Source organism: Cuculus canorus, chromosome 9 (genome assembly GCF_017976375.1).
Source record: "Cuculus canorus isolate bCucCan1 chromosome 9, bCucCan1.pri, whole genome shotgun sequence".
NCBI lineage: Eukaryota > Metazoa > Chordata > Aves > Cuculiformes > Cuculidae > Cuculus > Cuculus canorus.
The window spans coordinates 14,675,771-14,693,672 of record NC_071409.1 but is presented as its reverse complement, the minus strand read 5'-3'; the positions used below and the strand labels follow the sequence as shown (position 1 = coordinate 14,693,672).

The 17,902-nt window shown below is 58.0% G+C and overlaps 1 protein-coding gene across 7 annotated transcripts; it reads right to left on the bottom strand.

Moving 5' to 3' along the window:
- Positions 1-23: 23 nt before the first annotated feature.
- Positions 24-16,450, bottom strand: LOC104063189 (mucin-4). Of its 7 annotated transcripts, none has more exons than XM_054074555.1 (29): positions 16,163-16,432; positions 15,542-15,751; positions 15,393-15,446; positions 10,836-15,251; positions 10,348-10,487; positions 9,969-10,133; positions 9,732-9,887; positions 9,450-9,580; positions 9,139-9,227; positions 8,658-8,834; positions 8,414-8,557; positions 8,185-8,304; positions 7,786-7,988; positions 6,984-7,062; positions 6,566-6,736; positions 6,272-6,373; positions 5,836-6,072; positions 5,399-5,533; positions 5,046-5,224; positions 4,546-4,900; positions 3,775-3,957; positions 3,609-3,682; positions 3,238-3,302; positions 2,755-2,954; positions 2,368-2,536; positions 2,108-2,281; positions 1,208-1,245; positions 1,033-1,124; positions 24-835 (listed from the first exon to the last, which is right to left on the bottom strand). In XM_054074555.1, exons 1-29 carry the CDS (start codon positions 16,401-16,403, stop codon positions 779-781), a joined length of 8,556 nt encoding a protein of 2,851 aa, XP_053930530.1. In that variant the 5' UTR covers positions 16,404-16,432; the 3' UTR covers positions 24-778. The 7 variants fall into 7 exon arrangements, with proteins under 7 accessions (XP_053930530.1, XP_053930529.1, XP_053930526.1 ...); XM_054074554.1 differs by having other exon boundaries at positions 4,546-4,644; positions 4,741-4,900; positions 10,836-15,446; positions 16,163-16,429; XM_054074551.1 differs by having other exon boundaries at positions 10,836-15,446; positions 16,163-16,450.
- Between the last annotated feature and the right edge of the window lie 1,452 nt (positions 16,451-17,902).

Below are 17,902 nucleotides of genomic sequence, written 5' to 3'. Positions count from 1 at the left end.
TGGTGATAGAGATGTGAGTGTCTGGGCTGTGGCCGAGCCAGACTCAGGCAGTTGGGCTGGAGCTGCTGTCTGCCAGGGTCTGACAGACCCTCCTTGGGAGCAGCATCTTCCCTCAGCAGGGGTGAAAGGCCACAGGGTGTTTGTTGGGCCACAGCCCAACCTGAGTGCTCTGAGCCGGTGTGAGCGGTGCCTGGGCACACACTGAGGGGAGACTTGCAGCTTTGCAGAGGGAAGGAGGGGCTGGAACAACAAAGAAAACTACAACCTTCTTTTCCTTGGTCCTGTGGATGGGACCAGCAGAAAGCAGAGCCGGGTGACAGGGAAGCAGGGCTAGCACACGAGCAGCATATGATGCAGGCAACATACTCAGCAGCATGCCATCATTATTTGTTTATTCTATTTTGTTCCTAATGGATTATCATTGCTACATTGCCCCACCCCACTGCTATCAGTGGCTTTTCTGGGTCTGGTTGCATTGCAGTAGAGCATTCCCCGGTGCAAATACACTCCAGGAGTATGCTGGTTGCCTCTGCAGGTCCTCAGGGGAAAGTAAAATCCTCTTGCCTTGGCCACCCATATAAATCCATATTTTTCATTCAAAAAAAGCACCTCCTCCAGAATGAATCCTCCCGCAAAGACCAGACCATATAAACCAAATCCCTGTCCCCTGCCTCCATGTGGGTGCTGGTGCTGGAGACCCTGAGAGCAGGTGCCGGGGCTGGCAGGGGCGTCTGGCTCCTCCGTGAGCCCAGAGGGGCCGGGACAGGCGGGGGGCAGGCTAGGGCTGCTGGAGGGGCTGGCTCAGAGGCCTGATGTGGGGTCTCTGGATCCTTATCTGTAAGAGAGGAGAGGCCACACTGCAGTCAGCACTGTATGGACTCTCGTGATGAGCTTGGACAGCAGTGCAGATGCCAATGCCAGCCGAAGCATATGTGATGCTCCAGGACAAGGCATGGCTTCCGAGCACCATGAAGCACAGGGCTAGGACATGGGTCCCCAGCCCCTCACAGGGACAATAACCCCTGAGCAGACCTGGACGGAAGGGTCAATGGCTTGCAGCTGTGGTTCCCAATGCCTGTCTAGGGAGTGGGAGGTCTCTGTCTGCTCTTCTGCTGTCATCAGAGCTGAAGTGGGAAGGTGAGCAGAGCTCGAATGAGACCAGAGTGAAGCAGAGCTGGGATGAAGGTGTTCTCAGGGATGTACTCACAGGAGAAGGGCCGTGACCTCCAGAAGGTCTCCTTGGTCCTAGGAGGTGGGCAGAAGAAAGGGGATCACATGTCAGAAGGGTGGCAGAACCCCTGGCTCGTCCTGGTGGGTGAATTAGATGGGAGTGGGGAGCCGTGACTGAGTGTGGGGGTGAGATGGGGCTGCGAGAGGAGGAAAGGTCGCATTATTGTGCCCACACAATTTCTTGCCTTGCCACAAGTGCAAATGAACAGAGGCGCTTCCTGGAGAATCCTGGCAGGACAGCCAGTAGCAGGGGCAGGACACAGCTCCGACTAGCATGGGGAGCTTGCTGTGCTGAGCTTCCCCCAAGTGAGGAGGATGCCACATCGGAACCAAAGGTTGGGGAGAGGGAAGGAGACGCTGGTGCTTCCACCCCAGCCTTGCAACCTCTCAGCCATCCGCCAGCTCCCTATTCTGCAGAAGAGCAGGGTCCAGTCTTGCAACCACCTTTTTCTTGCTCTAGACCAACTCTTTCCAGATCAGTGTGAATTGCAGTGGAAGCCATTTGGATGGTATTCAAATTAAAATGAATTAGAAAGCCCATCTGTAACTGAGCACTGGGTGAGGTGAGGAAAAAATGCAAATACTCATTTACATGAAGAAAAGGGAAGGTAACATTCAACCCACTGATGTTATTGCACCCCTGAGCAGCAGGTGACTGGGAAAGGGGCTGAAAGATGCCGAAAGACCTTCCAGCTCAGCCTCTTCCCCAGGGCAGGCTCTCTGTGCTGAGGCCAGATGGGTCCCACTAGTGGTGGACCTTACAGAGAGAAGTTTTCCACCAGTTTTTTTGGCTGGCAGAGCTCTTTCTGACCCCCAACCTCCATGCGCTGTTGCACCCACAGCACCCACCCCTGTGCGGGTCCAGCCCATCACTCACCCCCAGTGCCGGTGGTGGTGCTGGCGGCAGAGGTGCAAGGCCAGGCAGGTGGTGGTGAACAGGAGGCAGAGCAGAGCTAGGGTTCCCACCAAGATGCCAAGGAAGGCGGCGAGGCTGATGGCCAGCCGCTCGCACCGAGTGCCACCAGGGGAGAAGATGGAGAAGGGGAGGCAGCTGCAGAAGTGAAAGGAGGAGTGATGGTGCTGTGAGGAGACATGGCCATAACCAGTTGCCTTGTCCATCCCCAGCCTTGCTGCTACCTGCACATGGGCCCCTTGGGCAGGTGCTGGCATTGGCCACCGTGCTGGCAGTAGCCCATCTTGCAAGGGGAGATGCAGACGAAGCCGATGGTCCCTGTGTAGTGGAGCTGGTAGCCTTTGTAGCCATACAGACCACAGGGGAAGTAGCGCCGCAGCTCAGCCACTGTCACTGTGGAGGGATGGCACAGTTTCAACCAAGTGGCAGCATCACCCCTTCATGCTTTCCCAGGTCTCCCTGAGCTGGATCTGTGCCTGAGGGGGGGCTGCCACCCACTCACCTCCCCTGTGGGCGTTACCTGAAGGCCAGGGCACACAGGGGGATGAGGACAGTGGGGACAGTGGGATGCTTCTCTTGGGCTCACAGGTTTGGCACTGAGAGCAACTCACACTTCACCAGGTCAGTGATGTTGTCGTGGTGCAGGCGCTGGAAGAGGAGGTGCGCTCTTGCCTCCCGCCGTCCCTGCCGCCCGTTGAAGGCGTTGATGATGGCCCCCGGCAGCTCCTTATTCAGGAAATGAATGACAGTACCGCGGCTGTCATAGGCGAACTCAGACACCACTCTGAAGGTGAAACCATCACCCTCTGTCCTACAGGAAAAAAACAGAGCTTCTGGCAGAGCCACTGCTATATCACAGAGTGGCTGAGCCTCACTGTGCCTCAGTTTCTCCATTTGGGGAGTGGTAAAGAAGATATGAGGTAGGAGATGGAAGGTGCTTGTGTCTCCAAGGTTTTATCAGCAGCAAAGGTGGAAAAACAGACTCTGGGGTGAGGAAAAATGTCCCTTTTCCCCCAAAACTTTGTGGCCCCATGCCCAACCCGGCCCCATCAGCTCCCTGGGGTGGGTATGGGGCTGCTCCACAGCTGACTCACATCCGGGTGATGTTGGTGTTGCTCTGGAAAACCTTTACCTCCAGGGAGTCCAGGATGGCTGAGACCTGCAAGAGGAGTGTTAGGGAAAGGCAGTACAGCACTGGTGTGGGAAGAGGCTGAAGGGCAACGCGGGCACTGTGGCTGAACCCCAAGGGCCTCACTGGTTCACGTGCTGGGAACTTGGCATGTGTCCATGGCCCTCAGCCAGCATCATGTAGTTGACGCTGTGTCCCTCTGGCCCTGTGGACCTGCTGGGTCCTCGGGGATCCCATGGGAGGGGAGTGCATGAAGGCATGGGCTCCCCCAGCTGCCACGCTGCCGGGTGTGCTGGTGTGTTATTCTCCCCCAGCCCAGCCCCTCCAGTGACATACAGTATCATTGACTTCCTCGGCAGTGGCATTTTGCATCGTCCTGACCTGCAGCTGGATGCTTCTCCGGGGGAGATCTGCCAGGGGGAAGACGCAGCGGTGGCTCCGGTGTCCCAGGATCAGGGAAAGCAGGGTTGGGGTTCACTGCCCACTGAGCACCAGCACCCACCTGTGCTGGGCAGTGGCCGAAAATCTCCCCCTGCCACCAGGCAGCGCTGGTCGGTGAAAGCCGGGTGGCAGGAACAGGTGGGGGAACAGGTGAGGGGATGCAGATGGCAGTGTCCCCCGTTACTGCAGTAGCCCTCAGGACAGGACCGGGAGTCGCAGGCTGAGCCACAGTCTGGCCCCTCACCTGTGGGACAGGGTGCCCAGATCAGGAGGAGGCACAAACCTGGCTGCAGAGGCAGAGCCCCAGGGCATGGATCCATCCCTAGCCACTCCTTAGGCTGTAAAGCCTTACTTCCAGGTTTTTTTTGGGATGTGTGTTATGCTTTAGGACTTTTAGTATAAAATCCTCAAGGAAAAGCCCTTCTGGAGCCTTTTGCTGAAGTCCCAGTCTGCTGTGCTGGAACAGGAGCAAAACGCATCACCCAACCCCACCAACACCATCTGAAATCAGGATTTGATTTTAAACATCCAACCTCCACATGGGCATCTGATTTTTGATGGGATTATATACTCTTTTTTTTCCCTTGAAGGAAAATATTGCATGGATAAAGTTTCCTTTCCTAACAGATTAGTAAGATGTGCATCCTGGGAGCACCATGGGTGGTTGGGCTCTGGTCCTTTCTGTTAAGGTCAGCAAGGGCTTAGCTACAGAGCTCAGCCAGCTCCCCTTCCTCTCCTCTCCGGCCAGTTCAGGTCCCATGAGTATCCTTTCCCAATGAGGCCCAGGGGTGATGGGGATGAGGACCGTGGCTGCTGGAGACCCCGTACTCACCGTCCTCACTGGCTGGGCAGGTGCAGATGTAACTGCCCACTGTGTTGGTGCAGTTGGTGTTCCCCGGGCATGCCATCCCCTGCGCACACTCATCGATATCTGCCAAGGCAACACAGTGTGGCACCAGAAGAAATACCTCTGCCATGGTCCCACAGATGCCGCGAGTTCCTGGTGGCCATGGCAAGTCCTCATCACCTGAGCAGTGCCGCCCATCCCCAGTCAGGCCAGCTGGGCAGGGGCCACAGCCGGTGTGCACGTTGCAGCCCACGCCAGGGAAGCAACCTTGGGCACAGGGGTCTGGTGGGTCCTGGCAGAAGGGACCTGAGTAGCCACCATCGCACCTGCAGGCTGCCAGCTGGGAAGGGAACAATGACACCAGCTTAGGGAACAAGAGGAGGATAGGTGGGCAGAGAAGACAGGTGATGTAGCTGTCATGGGGATGGGCACAGCATGGTGCTAGAGGAGCTATCTGGCACTTGGTGTTGCCCAAACCCTGCTACCTGCAGGGAAGATCCCTCAAGGGTGACGGTGTCACTGTAGTCACACTCCTGGCTCCTTCTGCAGCTGCAAAGGGTGAAGTGGAGCTGGAGGAGGGCAGAGAGGTTGTTGGACCCAACAGCCTCCAGGCTGACTGTGAGTGGGGCTGTCCCACGGGGCTCCCACGTCAGGGTGCCACTCTCTGCCGGGGGGAGAGGTGGGAGTTAGAGGAGGTGGCATAGGAGAGGGGTTTGTTGACCGATGTCCTCCCATCCCATCCCATCTCACCCCATCCCATCTCAGCCCACACCACCCCATCCCATCCCATCCCTTCCCATCCTGTCTCATCCCATCCACCCCATCTCTCCTTCCTTACCTGAAATATTGAGCTCTGTTGAGAGATGGGGGACAAAGTGTGCCCCTGCCCCCGTGGCGTGGTACTGTCTGCTGACCCTTTCTGTCCTGAAGGCTGTGAGCGATGCATCGCCAGTGATGACAGGAGGGAAGGCATCTGAGGAAAGAGCAGCTCAGCACACAGACAGCTCTTTGCTAAGTGGCCTTGGCACTGCTTAGCCCCGAGTCCCTCCTGGTGAGGATAGGACTCCAGGTAGATGCTGCCATGACCGATCAAAAATAAGGCCAAAGTGGTGGTGTTTCCCAAACTTGGAGACAAGCCAGCTGGGCAGTGCAACTCCAGGACCTTGGTGACTTCTTCCCTGCCTCACATGGCGCAAAAGAGCCCAGGAAGGGAGCAGGGCACTGCCTGGTTACCTGAGCCATGCATTCTCAGAGGTGAGGATCTGCTCCACTTACTGAGTAGAGTCTTCTTCTGCTGGAAGTCGACTGTGAGGCTCTGGGTGGCCAGGCCCAGGGCTACATCCCCTGTGCTCAGTGAATCATAGATGCACTCCTTGCTGCCGTGGCACTGCAAGGCTGCCAGCTGATACTGGCTTTCGTTCTCCTGCCTCAGCTGAGACAAGAAGATGGGCGTGAAGTTCATTGCTGATGAGTCCAGAGGTGGAGCAAACAAGCTGTGCTCTCCAACAGCCCCTGCAAGAGAGCGCACCATGGGTACAGCCTTGGGTTTTTAAGATTTGTTATATTTTAGGGGTCATTTCCATGGAGTGATGAGGAGACCAAAGGGCTTCCCTGGCATTGCTTTGCTCAGGCAAATGTCTAAATGTCTGCAGCCAAAGCATGGCCAGAACATACATGAATCATTCAAGGTGGAGTCTGAGCCTGAACTTACAGGTCATCCCGTAGCTGTAAATTTCCTCCTCACTGCTGTTCACAGGGATGCTGGTACCATTTAGCATCTGGAAGTCATCTGTGGGGTCATGGTCCCACACACCTGATGGAGCACCACCAGAGGACTGTAGTCTCCCATGCCAGGGCTGAGCTCCTCTCTGGCACTGTCTGGTGTTCAGTTTAGATCCAGGGGTCCATGCCCTCACAAGCATGTTCCCCCAGCATTTTCCAGCCTGCTTTAGGGTGAGAGGGGGACTTTGCACCCTGGCTCTGCAGCAGTGCTGGAAGTTCTTACCCAGGAGGCCCTTGGTGCTGTTGTGGTACTGATTGGGCAGGCTGCAGACCATGCTGAGGATCCCAGAGCCAGCCGAGATGGAGACAGCGATGGCCCCATCAAAGACAGCTGTGATGGAGGATCCGTTGACCAGTAGCACACCGGGGCTGTAGTACACCTTGGCACCCATGTCTGCAAAAGAAGGAGAGCACAGAGGGAGAGTCCACTGTTTGCATTCAGATGCCCCTGAATTTAGGGAGGGGAGCACTCCGTGTGCACCCCAGCAGAGTCAGAGACAGGGTATAGGGTACAGGTGAGAGACGTTTGATGGAGCTCGGGTTGACTGCCCTTGCGCTGGGCAGGGCTGGTCCTTGTAGGATAGGGAGACACCTCCCCCCCCCCCCCCCAGCTACATACATTTAACACACATCCTGCTCACCTTGAGAATAGGAAAACTGGATAGTTTTGTTGTTCAGTAGGACTTGGATGTCACCCTGGCTCCCCAAGGACCACTCCACCTGCAAATCACGGCAGATGTCCCAGTCAGCCCCTCTGCACATCCCTTCCTGCCATCCTCCCACGCTGGGGACATTTGTGCTGAACCTCGTCCTCCTCCAGACCCATCAGAGAGGCTCAGCCCCAGGGGATATGTTGGTGTCATCTTCAACCCAGCACACACACTAAAATAAATTTGATGGTTGCACAGAAGAGGACAACAGGCTGCCTCTCATTCTTGCTGGCGTGGGACACGCATAAACCACCACTGCTGCTTGGCTGAACGTGGCAGAATGGAGACCTGTGCTGGTAGAGTCCAGGTACTGAGCCCCCTCCTCACTGTGGCTTCTGGTGACACCAGAAGGTTTTGCTTACTGAAATAGGTGTAGGGAGCAATTCTACAAAGCCAGGAAGAGTACACGCTTGTGCTAACGTGCCCAGAGGAGACAGGTGCTTGGTGCAAAGGGTGTGCAAAAAAGGTGGTGGAGCAGTCTGTGCTCCTGCAGAGCTCCAGGCCATTGCTGTCCAGCTTGTAAGAGGTGTTTAGAGCTGTGGCTTATTAGTCTTAGTCCAACCCACCACTATTAGCAATTTGCTGGGATTGTGGAAGGTGGCAGGGAGAGGAAAGGGGATGCTCTTTGGGTAGCAGCCACTTGTAGGTGATACAGAGGAAGTGCCCAGCCAGCCTCTCAGAAAAGTTTGTCTAATTAGATGCTCAGACCGATACCCATGACGCTCCTACTCACTGCTGTGGTGGTGGTAGATGTGTACTGGGCAGCAAAGGCCATGAAGTTGGTGGCCTGGGCTGTGCCAGTCCTGGCTGTGCGCCCTTGCAGCACAAAGCTGGTCCGGGCATCACTAGCCAGCAGCAGGACAAAGTCCCCAAGCCCATTGAAGGTGTAGGTAAGTCCATCCAGGGTGGTGATGTGGGGATCTCCAAAGGCGCTGGCTGGGGTCCAAAGGAGACAGAGCCATTTTGATGGGAGGAAGAAAAGAAATCACATGGAAGAGAGAAGCCCCCAGTGCTGGGCTGGGCTCAGCAGTCCCTACTGGGATGCTGCAAAACCATATCTTATGTGTGGGGTCCACATGCAGCTGTGCTGCCCACTCAGTACCCCAGGACAGAGTGAGGGCCAGGGACTCACCAGGGGTGGGTGGCACATATCCCTCACAGCCCACTCTGGGCCTCTTCTCAGCAAACTTGGTGCAAAACAAGGGCTTCCCCACGCGCCGGCAGCACCAGTCAAAAGCCTCCAGCTCCTCGTCTGCAGAGGAAGGCAGTTGGGTGCTGGGGGTGTCAGAGTCCCTGCTGCACCCGCAGAGCACTTGGCGCTTGGGGTGTTTTAAGGCAAGGGAGTGCCAATGCCCGCTTACCAGGGGTGAGGTGAATGGGAAGGGTCCATGTTCTCTCCTGCCAGCCTTCAAGCAAGCTCCCATCTTGATATAGACATCGCACCCCAGCTCCGGCCAGGCTGGGGGAAGTGGTGCGCAGTATCCTCACGGAGGCATCCTCCGGGCCTGAAATGGTGTGAGGGGATCACAGCTGCCCCCAGAGCAGGAAGGAACCCCCTGCCATCCCATGATCTGGCGGCTGGCCCCAAGGGGCCACGCTCAGCACCTCTGCTCCAGCGGTAGCGGGGGTCCAGCTCTGCCTGGGGCTGGGAGCAGGGGCATGGCAGCAGCTCGCTGTTCCAGGCACCCGGAGCCGGCTGTGTATCCAGCCATGCCAAGCACTTCAGCCTGAAGTTCACTCGGGAGCGACTGTCCAGCCTGTAGATCCACAGCCCGCGCACATCTGTGGGAGCAACAGGAGAACAGCACAGCTCGGCCAGTCTCACTTCATGCCAAGGGATCCCATGGGACAGCTGTCCCTGGCCAGTGACCTCACACGAGGTCTCCAGGCTCCCTCTAGAGCCAGCGTGGCTGTGGCAAGCCACAGAAGACACGGACACCCATACTCTCCTCTCAGTGGCCAGCCCTTGCTTGGTGGCTTCGCTGGCCCATCACCTCACAGAGATAAATGCTGGGCATACAATCCCAGCGTGGAGCACACGGCTCCCTCCATCCCCACCTGCCCTGAGGGCTCCCCAGTGCTGTACCAGTGCTGGTGCTGCTGTGCTGGTCTGGTCGGTACTTGACAGCTGGTGGCTTCTGGGTCAGCTCATTATTCTGGGCATAGCCATCGCCGCTGCGCAGAGAGAGGAGGTTTGGGATCACTGTCCGATACAACCCCACTCAACTCCCCATAGAGGAGCTGGGGTGCAAACTCCTGCGGTTTGCAGGAGAGAGGGTTTAAACAGGACAGGGGTAGGAGCTGGGGTCTGATGGAGATAGCACCGCTGATGGCCCCAACGTAGTGCTGGGAGAAATCCCTGCTGTCCCGAAATGCAGCCATACACGTGCACAGCACCTGGAGAAGCCGATTAGCACGTTGCCCGCAGCCAGCTCAGTGTAGTCCCACCGCATCCCACCATCCTGGTAGAGCAGCAGGGCAAAGGAGTGGTTCCCATCAGTGGTGAGGACTGCCTGGTAGGTGCTTGTCTGGAGAAACCCAAGGCACTCCCCTAAGCATCCCCAAAGCTCGCCCTGCTCTTCCCACAGCACAGCCCACATCAAGAGACCAGCAGCCCATCCCTGCCCTGGCCATTACTGGTGACAGCCCCTTCCATCACCTGGGTCCCCCACGGCTCACCTGAGTGTCGTGCTGCTGGGATGGGTACGCTGGAGCCTTCTCCCACGTCACCTTCAAGGTCCACTTGGCATTGTAGGGGATTTTCAGATATTTCTCAATCTTTGCTTCCACATCACGGACAAGGGGCTCTTTGGTAGAGCTAATGGTGGAGTACTCCTGCCGGTTGGTAAGAGAGAATGTGAAATGGGGGAGCTCGGAGCTGGGCTCTCCCAGGAGAACATATTTGGTGGACCTAACCTGGTACCAGGTAGTGCCGACGCCCTGGGAGAAATCTGCATCATCCCAAAAGACGGCCACTACCGGTAAATCCTCACGGCTGCTGAAGCCTTGGGGAGGCGGGTTGGGATTGGATGGGACGTAGTTCTCCGTGGGTGGGAAAATTATCTGTCCATTATCTGTAAACTAACCAAAATAACGTGTTATTTGCCAACACCTCAGGCAGCTCCTGCCCTGCCCATGTGGCTTTTAGCCTCCATGGGCGAGCAGAAACCTGCTATTTTGAACTGCAACAAAATTTAACATTTGGATGAAATTTGGTTTCTGCTCCATTTCTGTGGGTTTTTTGCTATCAAAGAGGCTGCACATCCCTTACGTGCTCGGTGAAGGGGGAACTTACATAGAGAGCATCCCGCAGTGACATCCCAAAGGGGAACCCGATCTCTGGCTTGAAAAGGGGGGAGTTAAAATCCACCATCCTCTGGATGCACTCTTGGTCCCCTGCCTCCATGCCGAAAGGGTACAGTGAGGCTGCTGGCACTGAAGCAGGCAGGAAATTAATCAAAAAGATGAAAAAAACTTTTAACATCTGCTCCATTATTCTTGTGGCCAGGGCAAACTCACTGCCTCGCCACCATGATGCTGTGCCTGCACTCCCTCCGGGCTGGACCACTGCTCTGATGGTTGTAACCCAATTTTTAACCCAGTTTTTAACTGGAATAGTGTATACTTAGATGATCTACTTCACCTTTCCCCATTAACCCAGTAGCCCAACATGTAACACAGACAAATCACCCCAGGCCAAGTGGTACCCTCAGCCATCACAGCGCTTGCTTGGCTGACAAACCCTTCTTGCTCTTTGATTTGAGAAGAAGAAAACCTACTTACTGATAATCCTGTGTGTGGGCTGGGGCTGAGGGGCAGGATTTTTGTGGCCAGCAGTTGCATGGGCAGATGTGCTTGATGCTGTGGATGGTCCCTTCTCTGTCCCAAAGGAATGAGCTGGGGTAGTGGCAGGGCTGACGCTGGCTGGTGGTCTCCCTGGTATCACAGTGCCTGGGGCTGGAAGACCTCCTGCCTGCTCATCTGGGCTCACTGGGGCTGAGGGTGCAACAGCCACAGTGCTGCCTGCAGTGACGGTTGTGATGCTGCCTGCAGTGACAGCTGTGGTGTTGCCTGTCGCGTTCGTTAGGGTGATGTCTGCAGTGATGGCCATGGTGCTGGATGCAATATTTGCAGTGGTGTTGCCTGCAGTGATGGTCATGGTCCTTCCTGCAGTAACAGTCATGGTGCTGCCTCCAGCAACGGACGTCGTGCTGCCTTCAGTTTTGGTCATGGTGCTGCCTGCAGTAGTGGTCATAGTGCTGCCTTCAGCGATAATCATGGTGTTGCCTCCAGCAATGGTCGTGGTGCTGTCTTCAGTGATGGCTGCAATGCTGCCAGCAGTGGTGGTCGTGTTGCTGCCTTCAGCGATGGTCATGGTGCTGCCTTCAGCAACGGTTGCGATGCTGCTTTCAGTGATGGTCATGGTGCTGCCTTCAGCAATGGTTGCGATCCTGCTTTCAGTGATGGTCATGGTGCTGCCTGCAGTGGTGGCCGTTTTCTCTCCCCAGGCAGTTGCCCCAATGGACGTCAGGGAGCTGGGGGGCGATGTGGTTGCTGCCCGTCCCACGGCACGGTTGCTGATGGCTGTGGGAGAACTGCCATCTGTTGCTGGCTCTGGGAGAGTCTTTCCAGCAGCTGTCCCCCTGGTTGTGCCAACACCAAGTAGAGACGTGACTGTTGCTGTGTCCTGCCCTGGGCTGTGTGGGCTGGGGCGGGGTGAAGCGGGCAGGGTGGTGGCAGGGCCACCCCAGGATTCCGCAGCTGTCTCCACCGAGGGGGTATGTACTGCAGGGGACAGGACAGGTCTCCCACCTCCCCCTGCCTCATCATGTGTTACAGCAAGGGCTCTGCTCGTGCTGGTGGCCTTTGCTGTGGCAATCGGCACAGCTGCAGTGGCCCTGGTCACCACGAAGGTCCCCCCACCAGCTGAGGTGGGTGGCAGGATGGTTTTGCTGGCAAAAATGCTGACAGCTGCCATGGTGGCCAAGCTTGTGCTAGTGGTGTTGGAGACAGGCGCATGGACGCTGTTGGTGCCGGCTGGGGGTGCTGCACCCTCGGTGCTCCTCTCAGAGGCGGTGGTGTCTGCCCAGGCAATGGTACCCTCAGCACCTGACTGGGATGCAGTTGTAGCCTCCCATGCCCCATGTCTGTGGCCAACATCCAGCAAGGTGACCCTGGCTGTGGGCTCATCCTCCGTGACCAGGTTGAGAGTCCTTGAGATGGGGTCATGGATGCTGTTGGTGGCCTCACGGGGTGGTCTCAGGGTGACACGAGGTCTGCGCAGAGTGGAGGAGCTGCTGGGGGCAGTAGAGGGGGGTGTCGTGACCCTGTTGAGATTGTCATCACGTGCTCCCACTGCTGGACCAGTGACGTTTATTCTAGGGGTGACAGAAGGTGCCATCACCACTGGATGGGCATTCCCAGGGACAGGAGGAGACACATGGATGTCTTGCTCAGTAGTGCTGTGAGTGAGGCCAGAGGAAGGTGCCATAACCAGCTCTGGGGCTGTGGGTGACACTGTGTCCATGATGGCCACTGCAGTAGGGCTTTTGCTGCCTCGGGCAGAGCCTGCCGAAGGACTGGGCAACCCCAGAGGCAGCCCTACAGCCCTGTTCCCTGAGGTGGGAGAAGCTGTGTCCTTATTCAAGTCCATGCCCACATCTGTGTTTGTGGTGGGCTCAGCAGGGAGATAGCTGTGGTCTGATGCAGCTGTGCTTGGTTGAGCAGTGCTTCTGGCTGCCGCAGGGAGTGATGTTTGCAAGGATGTCTCCAAGGCTGTGTCACCGCTGTAGGGGGTACCACTCACAGCACCCACCCTTGTGTTTTCAGCTGGGGTTGAGCCCAGAGCTGCCTGTGTGGTGCTGCCATCTCCTGCCGGTTGGGACCTGTCCATTTCTTCCTCTCTGGCTGCATTTTTGGGGTGCAGCAGTGTCACAGGCTGGAGTGTCTTGCCAGTAGTGGTGTTGGGGAGCGGACTGGCTTCAGCCAGTGCTAGGCTGAGGTTTGCCCTGGGGGACAGCGATGAGTGGTTGCCCCTGGGAGCCGGGAGAAGCAGATCCGCTGGGGGCCTGGTTTCTGAATCATCGGTCCCTTGAGCAAGCGGCTCTGTTGATGGCCAGACAGTGACAATCGCATGGCTGGGAGTTGGCCCTGCTGCATCGGCATCTGGGTTCTCCTCTGTGCCCACCTCCAAGGGTACCATCCTCACCAGCGGCCCTACGATGCTGCCATCAGGGTGGGGATCACTTGAAGCAACCATTGCTGGCGGTGGGGTGGCTGGGACCAGTGAGAACATGCCTGCTGCTGCCTCTGCGGAGATGCTGGATGGGGACATCCTCAGAGCCATCTCTGCAGTAGTACTGCCTTCCAGGAGACTGGGAATATCTGCTTGCGATGTCACGGGGATGCTGGTGGCTCTGGGTCCTCTCAGCGTGCCTGGTACACCCACGTCTGTACCTGGTGCAGCGCTGAGTGATGACATCTCTGCCCTTGGAGCTGCCCTGTGCTGGGGCCCAACCTGGATGGGTGAGACTGGTGCTGGTCCAGGGGTGCCATCAGTTCCCAAGGGTGCTGAGCCAACGGTGGGGCCAGGCTGGCTGCTGCTGAGAGATGCATCAGGCGCAGCCAACGTGGCTCTGTTGTCCCACAGCATTGTGGTGGTCTTGCCACCGGTCAGTGATGCTGTTTCCACCCCTGCTTCACTAATTGTAGTGTTGCTAATGGAGGATGGACGGGCAGCTGGTCCAGTCCCAACGCCATAAGAAGATGTTGGTGCAGCAGTGGCTTGAGGGTCCCCATCTGGCTTTGCTCCACCACTGCCTGTGAGGGACAAAGACAACTCCGTACTGGGTCTGGCTGGAGGGGATCTGCCTGAACCTGCCTCTGCTGTGGTGGCCCCAGGGTCTGCTGGCGGAGTCTGGCTGACCAGAGACCACATGGAATGCACAAAGGACCCTGGAGAGGGACCACCAGAGCCATCAGGAGCTGTGTCTAGGGACAGCCCCATGCTGAGCCCCTCTGGGATGGCCTTGGTCTCCAAGGAAGTGGTGCCTGCTATGGCTTTGGTGCTGGGCTCACTCCTGATGGATACCAGCTCAGTATCAGTGCTTCCTGGAGCTGGGAATGATGTGGTGGGAATGTCTTCTGCAGCGGTTACATCCATCACCATAGCTGATGTGCCCAGAGCTAGTGCTGTGGCCTGAGCGTGGGTGACAGCATTGGCTCCAGGCAGCCCGTCTCCAGCAATGCTGGGGGCTGCGCTGTGGCTGGTGGAAGGTCTCTCTCTTGCATCCAGCACAGCACCAGTAGGGTGTTGGGGTGAAAGGGCTGGAGGAGGCTCAGCAGGAGGCACAGGGGTGACCTGCAAGGCATTGTGGCTGGCATCGGATAAGGCACGTGCTGGTGGCTCTGTAGCCTCATTGACGCCAGTGATGGCAGAAGAAAAGGCGACCTTTGCTGTGGGTGCACTTCGGGGGTCTGCAGGTGGTGGGGCTGCCATCCTGGCTCCTTCTGTGGCTGTGTGTGCGGGACCCCCAGGGAGGCCAGTGGCAGGGCTGGCTGAAGCTGCAGCTGGCTTCACGGTGCTGCCCGTGTCCTGAGAGATGCTGGCTGCCCTGTCTGGGGGCGAGGTGGTTTTATCCAGCCCTGGCATGACCTCTTGGGATGGGAGCCATGCGGTTGTATGTGGCACATCAGAGTTCTCACTGATGATGGGGGGCAACACCCCTGTGCTGTGCTCATCCTGGGAGAGCAATGGTGCTGTGGTCCACATTGTCCCTGGCATCCCCTTCACAGTGACAGCATTGCCCAGCTGCACCAACTCATTGACATCAGTCAGTTTGCCAGTGACTGAGGAAGATGCTTTTGTCCCTGGCACTGGCTGAGCAGCCAGAACGTGTGCCGCTGGCATGGACAGATCTTGGCCTGGTGCTGGAGGGGCACCTCTCACTGCACCAGCAGCACCCATGGGTGGGTTGGCTGCAATCCCCTTTTGCATGGGGACAGTTGTTCCCAGCACTGGCTCTCCAGGGATGCTGTCCGGAGCCACTCTGGACACTTCCAAAGCCTGCTTAGGAGCAGTGCTGCTGTTTGATGGCGATTTGCTTGTCCCCATTACAGCCAGGACACCTGGAGCTGGTGCTGATGTGGCTGCGGCTGGCCCAGCACCGCCACCGCCCTTGGCAAGACCCATCTCATGTCCTGTTGGTGAAAGGGACAGAAGCTGCCCTTGCTGAGAGGAGGTGGGAGCCAGAGGGACATTGGTCGGGTGGCTTCCAGCACCTGGGGAGGGGACCCCTGACTGGGGTCTGCCCTGTATTGCCAGACCTGTCCCCTGCTCACCGCTGCTCCTGGCTGGAAGTACTGCTTTCATTGTCACCTGTGGCACCAGGCTGCCTGCAGGGTGAGACAAGGTGGCCCCAGCTGGATCAACCCCACCACAGCCCCAGCAGGCAGGAACCTGCCTGTGCCCAGCTGCCTGCCCTCCTTACCTGAGCCGGGGCTGCCTGCAGAGCTGGTGCTGCTGCTGCGAGGAGAGGGGTGCTCGGGCTGGGTGGCTGTGGTGGTGGGGAACACCTGGCACATGCCCAGGTCAGGAGGCACTTCGACACTGGTGCTGTCAGCCATGGAGGAGAAGCTGCCGGGCTCTGCCGGGGCTGGCACAGGGGCAAGGGGCTGCTCCCCTGTCTCCCCACCTTGTGCTGGTGGCAGAGTGGATCCGTGAGAGCAGGACAGGGAAAAAAACATCCCGGGAACCCCGTCACTACCATGCCTTCTCCCTGCTGCAGAACAAAGGTGCTCCCAAGCCACACATTGCCCTTGGGCCCGATCCCCACCCCACACAGCTGAACAACGCCAAAAGCAGGACAAGCAGCTTCCTGGTGGGCCTGAGTCCCTGTTTGACCCACAACCCCCCACCACTTCCCCTGCTGCGCTGGAGGGACCACACCAATGCTGTGGCACCAGCAGGTAGAGACGGAGGTAATCCCCAGCTGGGCACTTGGACGCAAAGTTGCAACATCCAAGCAGCCAGAGTTGGCCACAGCCCATCACCCAGAGGGCATCGGCCACCCAGTCAGACCAGCGGTGCTGAAGGTGACCCCAGCACTTACCTGGCAGTACCCAGAGTCCCCACAGCATCCAGCTCCAGAGCAGCCACTGGCCCGGGAGCTCCATGGTGTGTCTTCGGCAGCAGGGACGGGGCTGCAGCTCTTCCAGGGGAGCGATGCAATGGGTTGGACGCAATAGGGTGGCTCCATCGGTGAGCACTCCCCCGGGGCGGGGGAGCTGGGACAAGGGTGCCACGTGCCCTGCCTGAGGCACTGACGGCTCCACGCTGTCGCAGCCCACCATGGAGTTGGCCTCACCCCAGTTCTGCAGACCCGCTGATGCTGAGTGACACCCATTTTGCCATGGGAGGTTTTAAGGTCCTTCCTAGGATGACCCCATGGTTAACACCCCAAGGTTGGGGTCCCCAAACCCCAGGGGGTACCCAATGGGCTGCAAAGTCACCTGGCCCAAAGGCCCTGGGATGACAAGAGGCGACAGGTGTCCTCCCCACCTCTGGGAGAAGTGGGTCAGCCTTGGTCCCTGCGTCCCCCCATGCACCCCTATTTGCTGTCAGGTCCCCATCACACTTGGCCGCACAGCTGATAACCCTTGGCAAGGATGGGCTTGTTGCCAAGGAGGAAGAAGGAAAGAACAGCCTCCTGCTGCCGCCCCAGGGTCCCACATGCTAACCTTGTCCTCAGCCCCTCCCAGCCCCACCGGCACTGCTGCCGGGGCCCTGCGTGCAGGGGTTATCTCTGCCATCGGGGCAAACACCTACGCAAGCCCAGCCGGGGGGTTGTTGCTGCATGGGCATGGGGCTGGGCTTTGCCCCGAGTTGCAGGTCACCTTCCGCCAAGGACAGAGGTCAGGCACGCCCGGCCGTGCAAAGGGATCCAGTAGGGCCACCACAGCAAACACGTTTGCTTCTTCACTAGGCCCAGTTCAATTCTGGGATCATTTAAGGTGGGGAAATAAGTCAGTGAAGGTGGTGTGCCTTCCTCACTTCATTGGCAGCTCTCCCGCCTGGCTGCCGTGCCAGAGTAGCTGCACCTTATAGTGGGAAACTGAGGCACTAAGAGCCCAAAGCACCTCTGAGCAGCCGTACCTGCAGCAGCACCAGCAAATATCCCTGTCTCTGGCTCAAGGAGGGCCAGGATACTGGAACTGAGCACAGCCATGGGTGCATATGGCACACAGGTGACGTAGTCAGGTACCATCTGTCATGGGGAAGGACCCATGACCATGCCAGGGCAGCCCTTCCTACCAGATGACTCACCGTGTGTGGCAGCGTCTCTCCTCTGAAGCCACCAGTTCTGGAGCAGAGGGCATCCAGGGAACCAGGTACCGCCAACGTTCATGGACTCAATGGGTTTGGGCGTTGCATGAAGGACCCCTTTCTGATGCTGCTGCAAGGTGGCACCTCAGGCAACCCAGCTAAGGGGGTCTGACACCCACTTTGGAGGGTGTGGGGGTGAAAACTGCCACCTGCACTGGTACCCCATGGAGGCCAGCCCCCACCCCCCCACTGGCACCTGGCTCCAGCTGCGCAGTGGCATCCGGTTGCACAATGCCCCTCATGGCCCCACGCGTGGGTGGGAGCGCGACGCAGGTCCTGCCACTCCCCACGCAGGCATGAGTCAGGCAGCGGCTGGGAGCAGAGTGCCGTGAGGCACTGGGCAAGGGGGGGATCTGCCACAGGGGGCTCCCCTGCACGGGGGCAGCGCTTGCTCTGAGGGGGCAAAACTGTGCCCAGCCCTCAAGGATTGGTCCTAGGGGTGGGACAGCACATGACTAACGCCAGC

What these genes read in the sequence shown, in the direction of transcription:
- LOC104063189 (XM_054074551.1), bottom strand. Translation starts at nt 16,403, where the DNA reads ATGGTGGGCTGCGACAGCGTGGAGCCGTCAGTGCCTCAGGCAGGGCAC. An exon ending in CCGCTACCGCTGGAGCAGAG is followed by an intron (nt 8,558 to 8,657) that starts GTGCTGAGCGTG and finishes ACACCATTTCAG; the next exon opens with GCCCGGAGGATGCCTCCGTG. An exon ending in TCCCATTCACCTCACCCCTG is followed by an intron (nt 8,305 to 8,413) that starts GTAAGCGGGCAT and finishes CTTCCTCTGCAG; the next exon opens with ACGAGGAGCTGGAGGCTTTT.